General features: G+C 44.7%; 1 protein-coding gene across 3 annotated transcripts in view; it reads left to right on the top strand.

Moving 5' to 3' along the window:
* Positions 1–17,664, top strand: part of SLO2 (slowpoke 2) — a 514,913-nt gene that overhangs the window by 364,777 nt on the left and 132,472 nt on the right. For all 3 annotated transcript variants that reach the window (XM_070539983.1, XM_070539965.1, XM_070539974.1), the window contains exons 4-5: positions 2,679–2,727; positions 14,335–14,394. In XM_070539983.1, coding sequence (XP_070396084.1) covers positions 2,679–2,727; positions 14,335–14,394 — 109 coding nt within the window. The remainder of the gene's footprint in view (positions 1–2,678; positions 2,728–14,334; positions 14,395–17,664) is intronic.

A 17,664-nucleotide genomic window follows, 5' to 3' on the forward strand; every position in this document is an offset into this window, starting at 1 on the left:
TGGAATGAGCCACATTTAAGAAACACGCGACTGTACTCACTTGACCCAACATTAAGTCTTCGAGCGCCATCACAGCTTCGCCGTAGAGACGCCACGCTTTTATATCGACTTTGGTTGGGCGTTGCCTTTACTCAAGCCTATGCATTCCGCATAGGGATGACCGACAGCCCAACCTGTGACCACTGCGGCCATGAAGAATCAATTGGCCATATTCTGTGTGCCTGCCCGCAGTACAGTACACAGAGGGCATGCCTTCGCCACGAACTTGACAAACTGGACGACCAAGCGCTATCCGAAAACAGAATTCTACAACATCGAAAGGACTTACCGTCACAGAAGAAGGCCGTGCAAGCGCTATTGCGCTTTTTGCGATCTACCGGCCTGAGTGAACGACTTTAACTGGAACGCCTTTTTGTGTGTGTGCCTCCATGTGTGCGTGTTTTTTTTTCCTTTTTTTTAGCGTTTTCTTCTCTGTCATCTTTCTAACCCCTATCCCCCATCCCCAGTGTAGGGTAGCAAACCGGAGACTCATATCTGGTTAACCTCCCTGCCTTTCCTCTTCATTCTCTCTCTCTTCTTCTTCTACTTAAGTCTCGTTGAAGTTTTTAAATATGAGGGACACTTTGTGCACTACAATAAGGGAAGCGGCCGTCGGGCGTATAGCCCATCGTTCGTTCCGCGTCAGGTTTTGCACACTTAAATTCGCGTATACCAAATGATCACTGACACGCCCCTGTAACACGCCGTGCATGTCAGCAACATGGTCACAATTAGAGCAATTTACCAAAACACTTTGCGTCCGGCCCTGAAAGTAGTTGCGAATCCAGTTAAGAAGCTGCTTTTTTTTTAGGTTGAGCTTAGAGAAGCTAATCTATGGAGCAACAACATATACGGTGCTTCGTCACTCCACCCCCCCACCCCCAACTTTTTCTTTTTCACTAGGAAAAGCGCAGTCTATTATTATACTGTCAATATAATTTTATTAATGATCGTGAATTAATTACTGCAGTAGAGTGGTACAAAAAGGCAGCTTCAAAAAAAAACTTGCTTCTGCGTGCAACGCTTTTAGTGCGCAAGGTTCTTATAACAACACTGTCGTGAGAGAGCTGTCCGCGTTTCATTTTCTTACAGCTACAGCCTGAACTATCTTGCCCTGAAACGGTTGGATGTTGGCCTGAAACGGTTGGATACGTTTGTTTTGGGATAAGAAAATAGGGGCCATATGAGGCTTATTTCGAAAGCACCATTTCGCGAGAGGAATAGGGGCGTTTCCACAAAGAATAAGAAATTCTCGAACGCAGGGCATAAGCCGCTGCGCAGACCCAATTACTTCTTCCTACAACAAGGGAGAACGTACAGCGTGCCGTTCTTAAAATTGCGTCCTCGCGGATTTCGATCCGTTTCCATGATAATTATTTTACTTATCGTGGCACGTCACTCTAGCGCTTTTCAAGACGGTTTCAGACGTATTGCAAGTTTTCGGCAAGTGGTAATAGCACACTGCACGTGGCAATTACCATATGAACGATGAGCTCTGACTGGGATAGCTGCTTAGCTGCTACCTCTAGACGAAGAGAATAAAAACCACTTTATATCTTTGCACTGAAAATTAAATACAGCTAAGGCAACGTGCGCATAATTACGTACCCGCTGCTCGGTGTGTACAAGGAGATAGGTACAGGAACGCCTGAGAATTACTAAAATAATGAGAAGAAAAAAAAATAACCTTAGAAACTGGGAATATGTGTATCGTGATTTACCGGTTCGTTTAAGAAATCGAGAGTCTGAGGAAATCTCAGCTAGTCGATAAGTGCCATCAAGAAAAGAGAACAGACGACGACCAATGTGAATAAATTATATTAAAGCTTGACGTTTCGGCCCCCGCGCGGGAGTCTCGTTCACGAGTGCAAAGGTTACCGTGTGGGAGCCGAAATGTCAAGTTTTCCAATACTTTCTTCACCTTGGTCGGCGTTTGTACTCTCTTCACAACTGGTTGGTTGCCGGAGATAGAAAAAGATGAAGGATAACCTTTGGCGGTCAAGTGGACTCTAAGAGCCGACAGAACAAAACATCAAGTGAACGTTCAGCACATTATTCTTAGCAGGAAAACAAATAAATGCGCGTTGAGTACGGATGTAACAGAAATATATATATATTATGGCCTCGCTCTGTAGCTATAGCTATCCAACACATATCACAACACAACACACATCTATACAAGACTCCCACATATCTCGGAACAAGAGCGAGGCACAACAAATTTTGTAACGAATGCTGAAGAGTGTCGAACATCGGCCTGTTGGTTTTTCTCGAAGATCCTCAACGGAGAAAGTTCTTCATATTTCTTATTAGACACCAGTCTCTCTCTCTCTCTCTCTCTCTCTCGCTCGCTCGCTCGCTCGCTCGCTCGCTCTTTCTCTTTCTGTCCCGATGTGCGTGCATGTTGAGTGTGGAAGGAGAGAGACAGGGGGAGCTTCGCACTCGTCGCCTACGCTCTCTGTGTCTAAGCTTTTAATAAATCGTTCACACGACTCCGACGTGCCACAGTCTATTCAGCGTTTTGAGAAAGAGTGACTAAATAAACACTAGAAGGTATGCTTCATAAACTCCTTTCTCTGTGTCAGCTATTTGTTTTATGTTTAATACATTGTCTTTATTTTTTTTTCTTTCTATTTCAGGGATGCCATATTTTGGGTGGAGCGTCCTTTCGTGCTTTGGTGCATCCAGGTACGTGTCGCAAATTATGGCGACAAACTGCCGCTCTTCTCTCGCTTCACAATCCTCTTTTCCCGCTCTTTTGAGGAGTATTTGCCTTTCATGTCGCCACCTTAACGTCTCTGGTGTGTGCACGCAGGCAGCCTGGCGGTATAATTAGCATGACTGAAATATCCGTTCAGCACGCGAAAGTTGGATCGTTGAAAGTCGAATTTCAAACCGTAAGACCTCCGCTGGGTGGCAGCCAAGTCCTGCTCCATCGGGCTGGCAGAAAGGCGCAGCACTGCGTGGAGCTACAGCAGCAGTTTCTTTGAGTGCTGATCATTCTTTGACTGCTTCGAGGGTTTAGACGCACTTCTTGAAAATAAAGAAGGAGAAACTACGGCTAACATGCTTACCAATTAATTATTACTCACCCTAATTGAGCCGGGTTAGCTAAGATGTCACGAAAAAAGAAGGCAAACAATATGACGAACGGAGATCTGCTATAGGTGCATGTGGATTCTTATAAGGAACAGTTACTATCGAGCGGGTACATAACACGATGCTACAAAGGAAACCTATACTGATTCTCGAAAAACAAAGCAGCGCGTTTGAAGGAAAAACAAAAAAAAGTTCTGATCAGGACAGAACTATAGTATGCGTCAAAAGTTTGTTTGCAAGGAACCATAAGCATGTTTCCCATCATGCGTGTGTTTGTGTTTTACTGCGTGCTACCTTCATAACGATGCCACTTTTTCCTTTCGTGAAATGCACAAACACTTGACGAAATTAAATGAAAAATTTCACCACCCCTTTGTCCCCATTCCTTAATCGACGTATTTCACTAAATAAGTAAGGGTACTAATTAAAAACAACCGAATGGGCATAACGGAGGGGTGCGAAAACACTCCACGGAAGAAATTCTTCAGACGTAGCGTTATCTACCGTTGCTTTTCCACGAAGCCTAGCGATCTTTTCTTTTTCGTGTCTCGAGTTCAAAATTTCTGCTTGCGGTCCATGCAAGCAGCAAGGAGATCAAGTACATTAACATAGATTTGCTGTGTGCTGATTTCGATTCGTTTAACTTTGCCAATTACTCATTTTAGTCGCATACGTGTGCTCAAAAGGAACGACGTATCCGCATTTGGCGATGGTTGGAAAAAAGCAGCGTACTCAAGGGGACCTTGAACAAACAAATAGGAAAAAAGTATTGTCTCTTAGTTCTCGTATTGGAAGTAGGTCACTGACGTGAGGCATTTACTTTTCTCTCTAGTCGTTTCCTGAGAGAAGCGACAAGAGAACATCGAAAAGTTCTTGCTTACCGGGCAGCCTTTTGACGAACCCTCGTTCAGTGTCAAAGTGCATTGCGCGCGAAATTGCCTTGCGTAAAACGTGGGACCGCGAAGGCTCCTCGCACGTGCGAATAAATTAGCCTCGCTAAACCTCCAGCGCTGAAACCTTAATTTCCTGCATGAACCAGCTGCCGATTTGGGATGCAATCCGACCGCCGGCTCGGTATTCGGCACACGAATGTGATGGCGGTAGGCGGCCGGTTTTAGTAACGCGTCTGGTCATTTTACCCGTCAGCGAGAGCCCGCGGCTGTCTTTGGACACATTCGCACGTACATACAGAAACATGCGCACACTGCTACCCACTCGGGAAAATTACGGGAATTAAATTACGGGATTAGACTCGGGAATTAGATGTCGAAACACCCTTCTTGTACTCTTACTCCGAAAATTTCGGAAATGGGTGCATTCGTTAGCATAAAAAGCCTTAGCGTGCCCTTTCAATAATTTCAGGGTGCTAAAAGGGTGTTTCGGGCGAAACATACACATGTGAACACACATACACATAACACGTGAAACTAGTAAAAAGCCAAAAGTGTCTATTACCCAGTGGTTTGCGCCAAGTTGTTGTTCGAGGACGTCATATGATCACAGTAAGCTAAGGATGTCTTCCCGCTGCTTCGCGTAGATGACGTCCTGAGTAGTTAAGAGGAAACACATCTTTTTCTCGTATTTCTTCCATGCCTTTCGTTTTTATCACAGGCTTTAAGTTCTCTCAACTCGGTGTTGTTTCATAAATCAGCTGCCAATCGTCAGCGAATCATAGCGCGTCAGCCAATCATAGTTTTTCAGGCGCACGTTCTTTCTGATATAGCATCGGAGGCAGTGCGATATTATACGCATTAAACATTGCGCAATTTCATGCAATATCGGTTGGGAAAAACATTCGCAAGTGCATGCGGAACAATCTGCTACCGATAAGAACGCAGCATTTCTTGTGGAGGTGGCGCACCCCGGTATAGTAAAGTGGAAAGGCACAACTACTCTGTCCTCTTCTCTCATGCCTGCCTTTCACATATTACTGCTGGCTTCGCTTCAATTGGTTCACCTTAGTGCTGAATCATAGGTAAACTGAAGCAATGAAGAGCCTGGCGCCAGCCTGTCAGAACAGCTAGAAGGGCTACTGAATTCCTAAGGTGCTGTGTTATTCTTTGCGATTGTGTAGGCGGAGGGGTCAAGAGTCCACGATCACGTGCAGCCTCTCGACCAGTCCGCCTACACAGTGGCAGGGTATAAAAAAAAGAAGCGGTCTGGTCCAGAGGTCACGCTTTCGACTGGCACTTTGTAGGTCCACAATTCCAATGCAGGCTGTCCGGCTTTGTTTGTTTTTTTCTTCGCTTTATTTTTCTAAAACGCCACGGAAAACTCTTCGGGATTAGTTCGGTGGACGACCGAAAGAGTAAGTTTTCTCCGAAAAAATAAAACGTAGTGTGCATATTGGTAAAGCACACATTGGAGGAAAGGGTTCAATTCCCCCAAAAAATCACCCTTTCAAATGGGCATATTATTTCGCATACACAACCTTTTCTTTTGGTGTAAGGGAGAAAGTTATAGACACGAGAAAACACCCTTCAGGGTGCAATTTTACTTAGCGTGTAGCTTATACGCACATGCTTGCTCACATAAACGCTGTTTCCGTGTCCTATAGATGCCATTTGATTACACTGTCAAATAAGGTACGGGGGCTTCCATTACAGGCGGTCGCAAGTTACTCCGTCTAACTAATATACCAAGCCAGAAAAGCGGGTTCGTTCGACAGACTATCATTCCGTTTTGTCGCGTTAACATTTAAGTGACAATTGGATTCGAATAAAAAAAATCTGCGCGCATCCTTTGCACGTTTATAACCGTCTATATTTGAACTGCGACGCAGCATGAATACGCAAAAGAACATCAAAATTTAATCCATCACGCCATATTGTGTTTGTGCGCGTCCTACGAAGTGATTTTTTTTTATACAGTGCTGTTCTTTCTAGCTCCGGTTTATTTCTGTGAAAATCTAAGTGCATGCGCTGGTTCTCGCTCCCTGCTCGGTCGTGATGGAAGTGGACCACCCCGCACGTCTGCTGGTGGCGTCAGCGGTGCACACGCCTTCAGGAAGCGGATCGGTCAACACAGCGACAGCGACAGCGATGACACCCATGTTTACTCTCTCAGCAGTGAGGACCCTTCCGATGAATATTTCCAGCTTGTGCAGAGCCGCGGAGCGAAGAGAAGGAACACGAGGACGTCGTCATCGTCAAGCACGCAAACAGTAAGACACACGCAGAGGCCGGACACCGTTATTATCATATTTGTGCCCGTGCTTCCCACCGTCAACATGGAGCTACTTAACAGGCAATCTGTGTCGATGTCACTGTAAGCCCTGGTGCCAAACGAAATATGAGACATTCGAGTGAACACCCGAAAAATCTAGTAGCGGTTGATGTCCAGCATGCGGCTGCTATGACCACTCTACGCAGCGTAACGGGCCTCGATGGCATCCAGGTGCGCTCTTACATCCCGCTGTGGTCCGACGTAGTCACGTGCGTTATCTACGACGTAGACGTCCCCATCCTTAAAAACGACTTGCCGATTCTTATGAAGCCAGCACATGATGAGGTCATTGTTGATGTTAAGCGGCTAGGTAGTTCACGCTGCGTGAAGATTGCATTCAAGGGTAAATATATAACCTCGCATGCTAAGGTGGGACACTTCAGACATGCAGTGCGGCCTTTCATTGCGAAACCTCTTCAGTGCCGCAAATGCATGCAATTGGAGCACCTAAGCAGTGTCTGCGAAAATCAGGCAGCATGCCTCCGCTGCGCCGAGCCCCACGCTGCAGATAAGCGTGGCGTAACTGTAATGAAGTGTTCGAACTGCGGAGGGCCGCATTAAGCTTCATCGAAGAATTGCCCACGTATTAGGAATGAAATGGCCATCTTGAAAGAGATGGCGAGAGATGATTCATCTCATCGCGAGACCGCCGATAAAATCAGGAAGCGACGTTCCCGTTGCCAGCGCTCCTCAAGGAAGGCTGTTGCCTCTGCAACGCGCATGCCACTTCCTACAACACCACCTCCTCCTCTACCGCCCAGGCCGGACACTGTGGAAAGGACCGCGAAGAACAAGGCAATTGAGAAGACCACACCTGCCGAATCTTGGCCGGCCCTACCAAAACGACAGCATTCACCAACAGAATCACAGCAAACTTTTGCTGGACAACCCCCGGCGTCTACTGTCGGTGATTTGATGCGACCAAGACAGGCAGGTGGCTGTAATGCTGCAATAGCTAATTAATGCAATACGCATCATACTGAACAAGCTGCAAACACCAGCAGCTGGAAGTGCTCTGCAAATACCGCATGCACTAAATTCAGTGCTTGCTAGCATCGTTTAAGCATCATGGCTCGACCGGTAGTCCCCTTTCACAATGAAGTTGCGTCGATCTTCCAATGGAATGCCAGAGGTCTAAGGACCCGTATAGCAGACTTTCGCCAATTCATTTTTGCAAATGGCTTCCCCTTACGGGTCATTGTTGGACCAAATACATCAACTTCACTCAGACTGTGCGGTTACGAATCTTTCGCCTCGTCCACATGCGGTGCGAGAGTGAAAGTAATCATCTACATCCGCACGGACTTTACATATGTCGCTAACGCCGTAAAGCCTCATGTCTGCCTGCATGTAAAAAAAAAAAGTATGTGTCATTTACTCTAATTGGAGCCTACATAACCTCAGCGAGTCACTTTGACGACAAATGACTTAAGAAAACATTACTAATGAACAATGGCCCCTGGGTTATCACAGGTGACTTCAACGCGCATCACCAGCTATGGGGAAGCAGTAAAATTGACTCCAAAGCCAGGAGTCTTGTCTTCTTTGCTGCCGATTATGACATGTGCTGTGTCAATGACTGAAGCCCTGCATTTCTGCAAGGCACGATCTATAGTAGCTGCTTGGACTTAACTTTGGTCTCACGGCGCTTTGCCTCGTGCATCCAATGGTTTACGGACATAGAAATACATGGAAGCGACTATATCCAAACATACATAAAGATTGGAGCAGTTGAGCAAAGCTCCGCTACAGTCTTGCGTACAGTTGATTGGTCAAGGTTTAAGAAGGATATCGATGATGCATGGCGGGGATGCCTTTCACACAATAGCGAAGATGCAATCGCAGAAGCATTGAAAACGTCCATCTGCTCGCACACAACGTCAGCAAGGTGAACAGACTTGGAGATTCAGCTGGAGAGGCTGCGTGCGGCACGCCGACAGGCAGAGAGAAGGTATCGGCGCACGAAGTCCGTCATAGATCTGAGGGCTTCACAGCGCATACAAAAGAAAGTCCAACGTCGTATGCATAAATTGGAAGACAAGCGATGGAAAACTTTCTGTCAGTCGCTTGATCCCTGAAAATCGCTCTCGCACATATGGAGAACGGTTAGGGGTCTTCGCTCATCTCCGCATCAAAGGAAGCCTTTTGTTGCTCTGGCCCTCTACCAACTCCGCTCGGAACTTGAAGTGGCTGAAGAGTCCTGTGCATGGGTTGCTGGGTCCGTGGTCATCATTACTAACGTCGCACTGAATGACACCACTGAGGCACGTGTACCAGAAATGAGCGTGCTATTTTCATTCGAAGAACTCGACGCTGCGTTGACGATCTGCCGGCGTTCTTCGTCACCAGCACCAGATGGCATGACGTAAGCTGCCCTATGCCACCTTGCACGTGACTCACGTGGTGAGCTACTCAACTACTACAATGAGTCTTGGCAGAACTGCGCCGTTCGTAAACAATGGAAATTGAGCCGCTGGATCCCCATTCTGAAACCTGGAAACTCTCTGCTTGGTCTGTCATCATTTCGTCCGATGTCGCTTTCGAGCTGCGTCGGCGAAGTGATGGAAAAAAATGATTCTTACTCGCTTGGAATAGCATTCATTCATTCGTACCTAGAATATCAATAAATCAATTAATTAATCAATGAATCAATCAATTAGTCAATCAATCAATGTGGAGAATAGTTGGCTGATGACGCTTAAGACCTGCTAGACATGGACAGGCAGTGCAAGTATCATTAGGTTGGGCACATTCTAGAGGTCGATGCGGATGACGATGAAGAGCACCAGGCCAAGCTACGCTGTACTATTATGTGGAAGAAACAGTTTACTGGAAAGGCTACTATATAATAAATAATACTTTTTGCTACTCACTGATATTGATTTAACCGCAGTGGTCCTGAAGGATTCGTTTGTTGCAGCTTCTGCGTCTACCTACTTTGGTTGGGAACTTGAGCAGTTAGTAAATCGGTAAAGGATCGTCGACATTACTTTCTTCCGCAGTTGCTACTTCGCTAAAATACATGATTATTCCACAACTTACATGCTTCTTCTACAATTGACTTCATTTGACCGTGATGTGTTTTCGTTTTCTTTCTTTTTTTTACCAGAGTCACGTGCCTTCTACCTTCCACGCTTATAACTCTACATCTGTGAATGTCAGCGTGCGTGTCTTTATTTTCTATCAATCACTTTCGCTGAATCTAAGCTCTCGGATCCTTACGTCTTGCGAGTGACAGCACGGAGCAAGCTATTTTTATTTTTTCAGACAGATGGCCCCCTAGTTCCATCTATTTTTTAGCGTGAAAAATGAGACGCCAGCCACTCGTAGCATTTTCATTCTCTTTCACACGAATCCCTCAATCAATCAGGCGGATACTTGTCCTATCATTTTCTCTTCTTTTTTTTTCTTTCTTCATGTGTAGTTTAAGCGCATTAAATAACGATTTTAGTGCGACCTTTTATTATTTTTCAAACAATGCCGGAAGAAATGTCATTCTCAAAGGTTCTTGCGAATATTTTGACTGAAACTAGCTGTGAATGGGCATGACTATGTCAAGCCAAATAGTTTCATTGAACTCCGTCGACATTATGTGGAAAGCGGCGCAGTCTCCCTTGTAATCTTTTATGACGTGAGGTCAAGCAACGCTCCCGTGTTTTCCGAGCTCCGTGATCTCTCCGATTGAAAGACTGGCGGTGCTGGCGGGAAAGCTGTTGAAAGCTGCATAGGCGAACCATTCCTCGTGGGGGCCGTTTTATCGAGTTCCCACGAGCCGACCATAACGCAGTTTGGCGAATCTTGAGGTGCTATACGCCTTCAGGGTAACACCATTGCGGTGGTCTCGCTGTTTCAAGCCCAAAAGCGGCATCGGGCCCCATGGAAAGCCTTGCAGACCTATCGGCCTTTCACTTCCGGGTTCAGTGACACCTTACGTTAGCTAAATAAAAGAACTCGTGATCAATTTATCGGCCCCCAGTGTTATCCTTTTTAAGTAATTCGATATAATCAACGTATCCCTGAATTGCATATTGTCACGTTGTAGTGGTCGTCAAGATAAACAATGCGCGTGTGTCACTATCAGCTGATGACAATCCAAGCCCATTTGTTTTATCCGTGTGTCTTAGTGTGACCGTGTTTTAGAAAGCGCAACTCATACCAGTACGCAATTCGTACAAGAAACAGCACTCTTAAAGTACTTCAATTTAGCACTGAATTGAATTAAATGAGCTCAAAGCAGTGCGAATGAATAATAATAACCATCCGCTGATGCTACGGAGCTTGCGCGGTTATAGTTATATATATATAAAAAAAAGTGCGACACGTAACTGAATCACCGATGGTTGCGCAGGAAACCTCTTCAGTTGACTGATTGAGTTTAGCATCTCATAGCAGACACACCAAGTGGTGGAGGTCTGCGGAATAATTTTCACCATATGGGGAGTCCTTCCCGTCCACCCCAATCTCTATGAAACAGGTGTTTTTGCATTACGCCTCCGTCGGAATTCTACAGCCGCGGCCGGGAATTCAACCTGAGCAATAGAATGTCCTAACCACAGAGCCACTGCGGCAGGATCAGCGAAGACATATGTTATGACCAAGACGCTGCACTCAGCGGGCTTCTCCAAGAAAGCAGGGACTGCACTTCCAAATACTCCTACGGGGGAGGCCTAATAGTCTTGAGTATAGCGTTGAAACGTGACAGGGAGGCGAAGACGACTACAGGACAGACGCGCAAAGGCGTTAGCTTCCAACTACATTTTATTCAGTGGTACAGAACGATTATACATACACGGGAATCGCTACAAAAAACATTAAACAGACAACCATCAAAGCGTGCACAACTCAACACTAGACGTGCTGCACGGCACGTGAAAGATCCGAGAAAGGCCAATTCCTTCTGAAGTGGGTGGACTGACCCCATACTGGTGCAGATATATATCGCGGATGTGACATTATTGCCGACTCTACCATTTCTCTCGCAGTACCTGTCTGAGTGTGTCCTTGGCATCCCCTTCTTTCTTTTGCACTGCAACGCTACTCAATATGCAATACCGAATAGCACGCTTCCAATATTTAGAGAACCATAAATATTTCCTGCAAACGTCACTTGCCGCATAGAACCGCTTACGCTGATTTCTAGTTGAAGAGCTAAACTTCGTGACTTCTACATTTCTGGGGAAAAGAAAGCCGATCTTCTACTAACCATATACTGGTTAGTAGTATGTTATCTGTACTGCCTGTCACCGCCTTGCGCACAGCCGCATCCTACCCACCCACCTATTCGCCCTTATTTCACAGAAGGAGCTGTTTAACACCGTATATCCGAAATGATCGTTCACCAACTTCATGTGACGCACGACGCAATGCTATACTTTGTTTATTAGCTTCCTAGAATTTGGGTCCTGTGTCCCTGTAGCACGTTTCACGAATTTCACCCTCGTTGAGTGCGTTTATGTCACGAAAAAAAGTGACTTGAGAAAGCAGTACTTGTCGCGCTCATGATGACGTATAAGCAGCTGTCAAGCGCGAACGAAGCGCTTTTGGCTTGCATCGGCTGTACGTTATGTCGTGTTAGCTAGTTAGCATCGCCCAATAGAGGGGTAAATTCTGAGGCGCTTATGCGCAGCTCGTGTGAGCAGGCACCACAAAGTTCGAATTCACAGACCGCGTGTTTGCTACGCGCTGACTAGAAAAAATTTGCGCGAACAAAAAAGACAACTCACACATGGGAAAAAAAAGGTAAAGACAAGCGTTACACTCACAACTGTTTAATAGTGCGCGCGCTCGTGGAGAACACTCCGACCATGCACGTCGATGGACAGGAATAACTAATAATCCCTTGGAAGAACTCTGGCCTGCAATCAATTTAAAAATTATGATGATCATCATGACAATTATTCGCTCAAATAAAGCCTCATTTCCTCCAACGCATAACGTATAGCAAGGAATGCTATATTTGATTTGAAACAAGCGCCACCTCCTACACCGTGACGTTGTCGGCCAAAACACCGTTGATGATCTCACAGCTAATGATCACGTGAGCACGCAGACCAGTGACGCGCCAGTGGCGTACCAAGTACAGAATTCGTTCCCTGGCTACATCAAAATCAGTCGCTGGCACGGTCTTTAATGATGTAATAAAGGACGCATTTCCTCAATGGTTGTCGTTTCAGGCAGAGGGGCTGCAGCGCTGCAATTATAATTGCGCGGGTTCCCCCTTTACAAGAGTATTCAGCGTGTGTTACATGCTGTTAAATAATTAAACGAATTCGGGTTTACCATCGTGTTTCAGTGGGCACCTTCCCCTATCGGCATAGCAGGTAACGAGGCCACTAATAATCTGGCGCGCAAAGGGCTGCAATTCAAACCAAAGAAGAAGGCTCCCCAAGACGCAAAACGAGGCATGAAGAAGGCCACCTTAAGCCACTTCCCTTCGCTGTGGTCTCCACCGCATCAACCATGTGTGATTAAAGGACTTAACAGAACTGATTCCGCTCTCATATATCGCATCCGTAAGCGGTCAGCGCAAACTCCAACTTGGCGATGTAAGACAAGACTTGTCTCATCATCGTCGTGCGCACATTGTCGAGCTCTTGGTGACATTGAACATTACATATTAAAGTGTCCTGAATTTGACGCAGAATGTAAGAATTTATTAGAGGAACTCAATCTCAAGACGGCACCACACTGAAATGCCAGTTATATTTTTTTCTCGCGAGGACATTACACATTTAGGAGGGAGGCACTTCGGCACCTCCTAAAATTCCTCCGTGCTACAGGGTTGGGAAGTGATCGGTGGGAGCCGCGTGGGTGGTCGTGGTTTGGACAGAGCGCAACGTAATGAGCCTCGTGTCAACATTAAGATATATATATATATATATATATATATATATATATATATATATATATATATATATATATATATATATATATATATATATATATATATATATATATATATATATATATATATATATATTGATTGATTGATATTGATTCACATGATGGTGCGTATATGTGAGCAGTGTGCCTTGAATAGACTGGATGACAGGCCATTTACAGAAGCAAAGATCTTGGGAGCCTGGCCTCACAGTTCATTAGCCCAGAAAGCAGTTCGAGTGCTTCTTCACTACCTGAAGGCAAGACTTGAGTGCCCGACTGTAGACATGCTGCACCTCGTTTAGTACATGTGCAAGTGCGCTATAGACTTATGTTTTCTCTCTCTCTCTTTCACTCCCCATTCCCATCCCCACGTGTAGGGTAGCAAACTGGGCTCAGTTTGGGTAACCTCCTTGCCTTTCCTTTTTCCCTTCTCCCTTCTCTCCCCCTTCTGTAGTGTAAGTCTGTGTGCACGGTCTACGGCGCTGTGACTATAGTTGCTGCTACTCCCACATCGGTAAATAAAGACACTGCCGCGAACACGACGCTGAGAAAGCAGAAGCTAGAGTTTGCACATTTGCGATCTCGACGGGCAAGGTCGGCACTCGACTTGGACTGCTCCGACGTAGAATGTAGCTACCGACTTTAGTTCGTTTTTCTTTCTTCTTGATGCAAATTATTGTTTTCTTATATGCTGATAAAAATCAGTCTTCTCAATTGTAAGCCACACTATCTAGCCAAAACAATGCCGCGATACATTATTCGAAGGTATCGAAGATGTAAGAGCTAAGACGAAGATGTAATTTAAATATAAATCGCGGTTGTTAAGTTGCGTTCAGGCGGTGCAATCGCCAGCAACTTGTGCAAGGCTAGATGCGCCTGCAGCAAGTAACACCCCTCCTCCTTCTCCTCCTCTCTCATAGTGAGTTGAATATATCGACAGAGAAGAACCAAACAGTCATGGCGACCCAAGTCTGCAATATTGTGTCAGCTCTCTGTTAAGCTGAGTTTTCGCTTACCAGTGAAAAGCATCTGTCTTTCATGCCGTTTATCAACTTCACATTTCTCTTTTCCTCTCTCTCTTGCTTTCAGACTATACTGGCCATCATAAGTTTCTCCGAGGCCTGTCTGGTTGTATATCTCACCTACAAGGTAAGGCTGCCGATTCATACCACCACGCTTACACTGTTTTGCTTTCTGTCGGTGACCGTCTCTCATCGGAATATTATTCGTATCAAGTTACCGCCGGATGCAAGACGCGTCTACTGTCTCCAAAATTTCTTTAATGTTGACGCCGATTTTATACCGAAAGAGCCTTTTTCTGATCAGATTTCACGCGCGACGCGAATATAATGCTGTACATTCTAGAATATACTCGAGCGCAAGTGATTACTCGCCAATGTACGGTGATGCGTACATAAATAGCAGCTGGACTTGACCTACTCTTGTGATTTAAGTGCCTTTTTTTGTCTTTCTGGGCACAAGTTTCACCCAATAAAGAGTCCTAAACACGTGGTATGAACTCGCAGTTTTGACAGCGTTTGCTTCTTCATGTCTCTACAAAGTAAGAATAATTTACTGGTTAACTGTTATAAGAGGTCCGATATCATTTCATTGAAATAGTTTACTAACAAAAACAGCAGCATAAACGGCCACGCTGCCCTGAGTGCGGAAGCATCACGTAATTAATTAATTCAAGCCAAATGTTATCCTAACCACCCCATTGAAAAACCTCATATGCCCCATAACACAGAAATCCAATAACCCGATATGAAATATATAGGATCCCATATGGAAACCCACTCCTCGCATATGTCATATGATGGTATTGTATATATGACTTATTGGAAATACGGGTTTTTTTTCAGTAAGGCGGAGTGGTCAGTAATGGACGCGCTGGGTTAATTGCGCAAGCAGGTTAAGAATACAACGTTTGAGTATGCATGTCTAGGCTTCAAAAAATGGTGTGTGGTGTGGGATCACTTGGTTCAACGTCAAGTGGGCAAACAAGCGTAGCTTATACGGGACTAAAAATATGGCAGCACATCAATCTGTCGTCCCTCCTTTACATTCGTTTCAGTTTTGTTTGTTGTAGGAAACTACAAGAAAATTCAGATTTCTAAAGCAGCCCTGTACTGAGTAAACTTTTGGCGGCCGGCTGTGCGTGCTGGTCCCATCGAGAGATGACACTCAGTATCTGTTGAAATGCATTCCATGCATATAGTTGTTTATAGACTCAAGTAGCGAGAGTAGACTTTTTGACGAGGTCAAACGTAAGACATATTTCTTGTCAAATATTTCAGTGACTGAGAAAATGTTTCTTTGTTCTTGTCGTCGTCGTCGTTGTTGTTGTTCTTGATGATGAAGATGACGACGATGACGGTAGTGACAACCTCAAAGTCAGTAACGTGTACCCACCATGAGTAATGTATTGAACTGCGCAGGCAATGTGGATTATACTCTGTTTTAAAGCTTCGCGGTTCTGGTGGGGCCAGCAGAATATCATAGGTGTTTCCACCTGTGTTTTTGTTTTTGTTGATAATTTTCTTTCTTTCTAATGTTCTTGTTTCAATTTTAGCCAATTTCCTAATAAACTTTATTTGCTTAAGCACTTATTAAAGATATAGTCTAGTTGGCTGTAACCGCTCATTGTGACGGAAGTGATCCGGCGTGGTCGGAATCATTTCACTGAATTTTTTTCTCCGTATATATATATATATATATATATATATATATATATATATATATATAGGAAGAAAACGACATACTATAGCGAGCAGTGAATATTTCCTACAAAAACAGAAAACACTAATGGGTTAACGCGCTGTCACAGTCTTCCTAACAGCACGACGCTATCTGCTTATGCACTCATGAAGCAATAATAGTACCGTTTTAACGAGGAATTTCACGAAAAATTTAAGGCCTTCCTGGTACGTGCGGCGTCGCTAGGTGATATATTCATCGTGCATTAACAAACTCAGACGACAGCCTAATTACGATGGTCAACGTGCGGGTTCGCTGACGTCTGCATCATCGCACCGTAAGTTTAAAATTGTATACAAGCAATCAGCTCTAGCCAATTGTCTGGCGCAGTCACACTCTCAACGATAGAACAAATTTTCTTTTTCTTTCTTTTCTAGACCCTTCTGTTAGCCGTGAACAAATCGCTCTTTTTCTGCGACTGTTTTGATTGCTAAGATTTGCGACTGTGTTTCAACAAAACTGCGAACTGCGTGATATATGTATTTTTTATGCCTCTCTCGCGGTCTGTATTTAGCGTGTACGTGTCTATTGCACGATCAGTGACCCCACTGGGGTATCTTGTTGAGTATATGGCCGAGACCTAATAATCACAGGTGTGACATGAGCATACTATACTGCTCCCCATGTAATACAAGCGCAGTGGTCTCATTTATGTCAGCTGAAGTGGCAATTTAAGAGAAATGGAGAAAGAAAGGGGTCATCTGGAAACACATCCCATTTGCTACCGTGTGCATACAGAAAGCGAATGAGAGTACAAAAGGACAGAGAAAATATTTCAGTTACTGGTAATCATAATAACAATGTGCCAAGAGGCTGCATCTCTGTGGGTGCGACATATTTGCACAGTTCTTTCTTATATCCCGGTCCGACTCCCTGGAAACTGTTCTGTGCACACTCAAACTAAAGTTATCATGGGCAATTACACAAGAAAAGAAAAAGATAGCAATTTGTATCTTTATTTTATTATTCATTGGTTCATTGAAGATAACTTACAAAAATTGTTAGAAGGCATGGGCAAAGCAAGAAGTATCACGAGCAGGTAGTGCTACGCTTGCAAATGCAGCAACTGTATGCATGGCGGTGCGCTGAAGACATCCACCCGTGCAGCAAAACAACATAAATAACAAAGTGCACTTAAGATGTACCCAGCTCTGCTAAATGGCAGTTTGAAAAATTTAATGTGTCAAACAACGTGTGACCCCTTGTTTGGGCTATAAGCGAGAAATAAAAAAAGTTGGGCAGATGGTTAGGATATACGTCCTTGAACGTTGCGGTTTCTTAATAGGTTTCGTAAAAATCTGATTTGCTGTGTGAAAATGTAACATACATATTCATGCAGTGTACTTATTCAGGATTCGGCATTTGTATCATTGATCTCTAGTTACTATAACTTGGCCTTTATCGGGTTTGATTGTCCTACTTTTGTATGATCCTGCCTTCACACACGCCGAATCACTGTGCTCACTTACCATTAAAATCAACAGCACCGTAGAACCTAAAGTTGGCGTTGGCCAACCTGGAGACGAGCTTTGCATCCCTTAGGAAGTGGAGAAGTGTTCATGCAGTTCGTTCATAATAACGATCGGTGATTTCCGCGCCGTTGGTACTCTGGTCAGTCGTTGTAGCCTGCTATACTGAAGCCATAGTGTCGGCTAACCG

Source organism: Dermacentor albipictus, chromosome 1 (genome assembly GCF_038994185.2).
Source record: "Dermacentor albipictus isolate Rhodes 1998 colony chromosome 1, USDA_Dalb.pri_finalv2, whole genome shotgun sequence".
NCBI lineage: Eukaryota > Metazoa > Arthropoda > Arachnida > Ixodida > Ixodidae > Dermacentor > Dermacentor albipictus.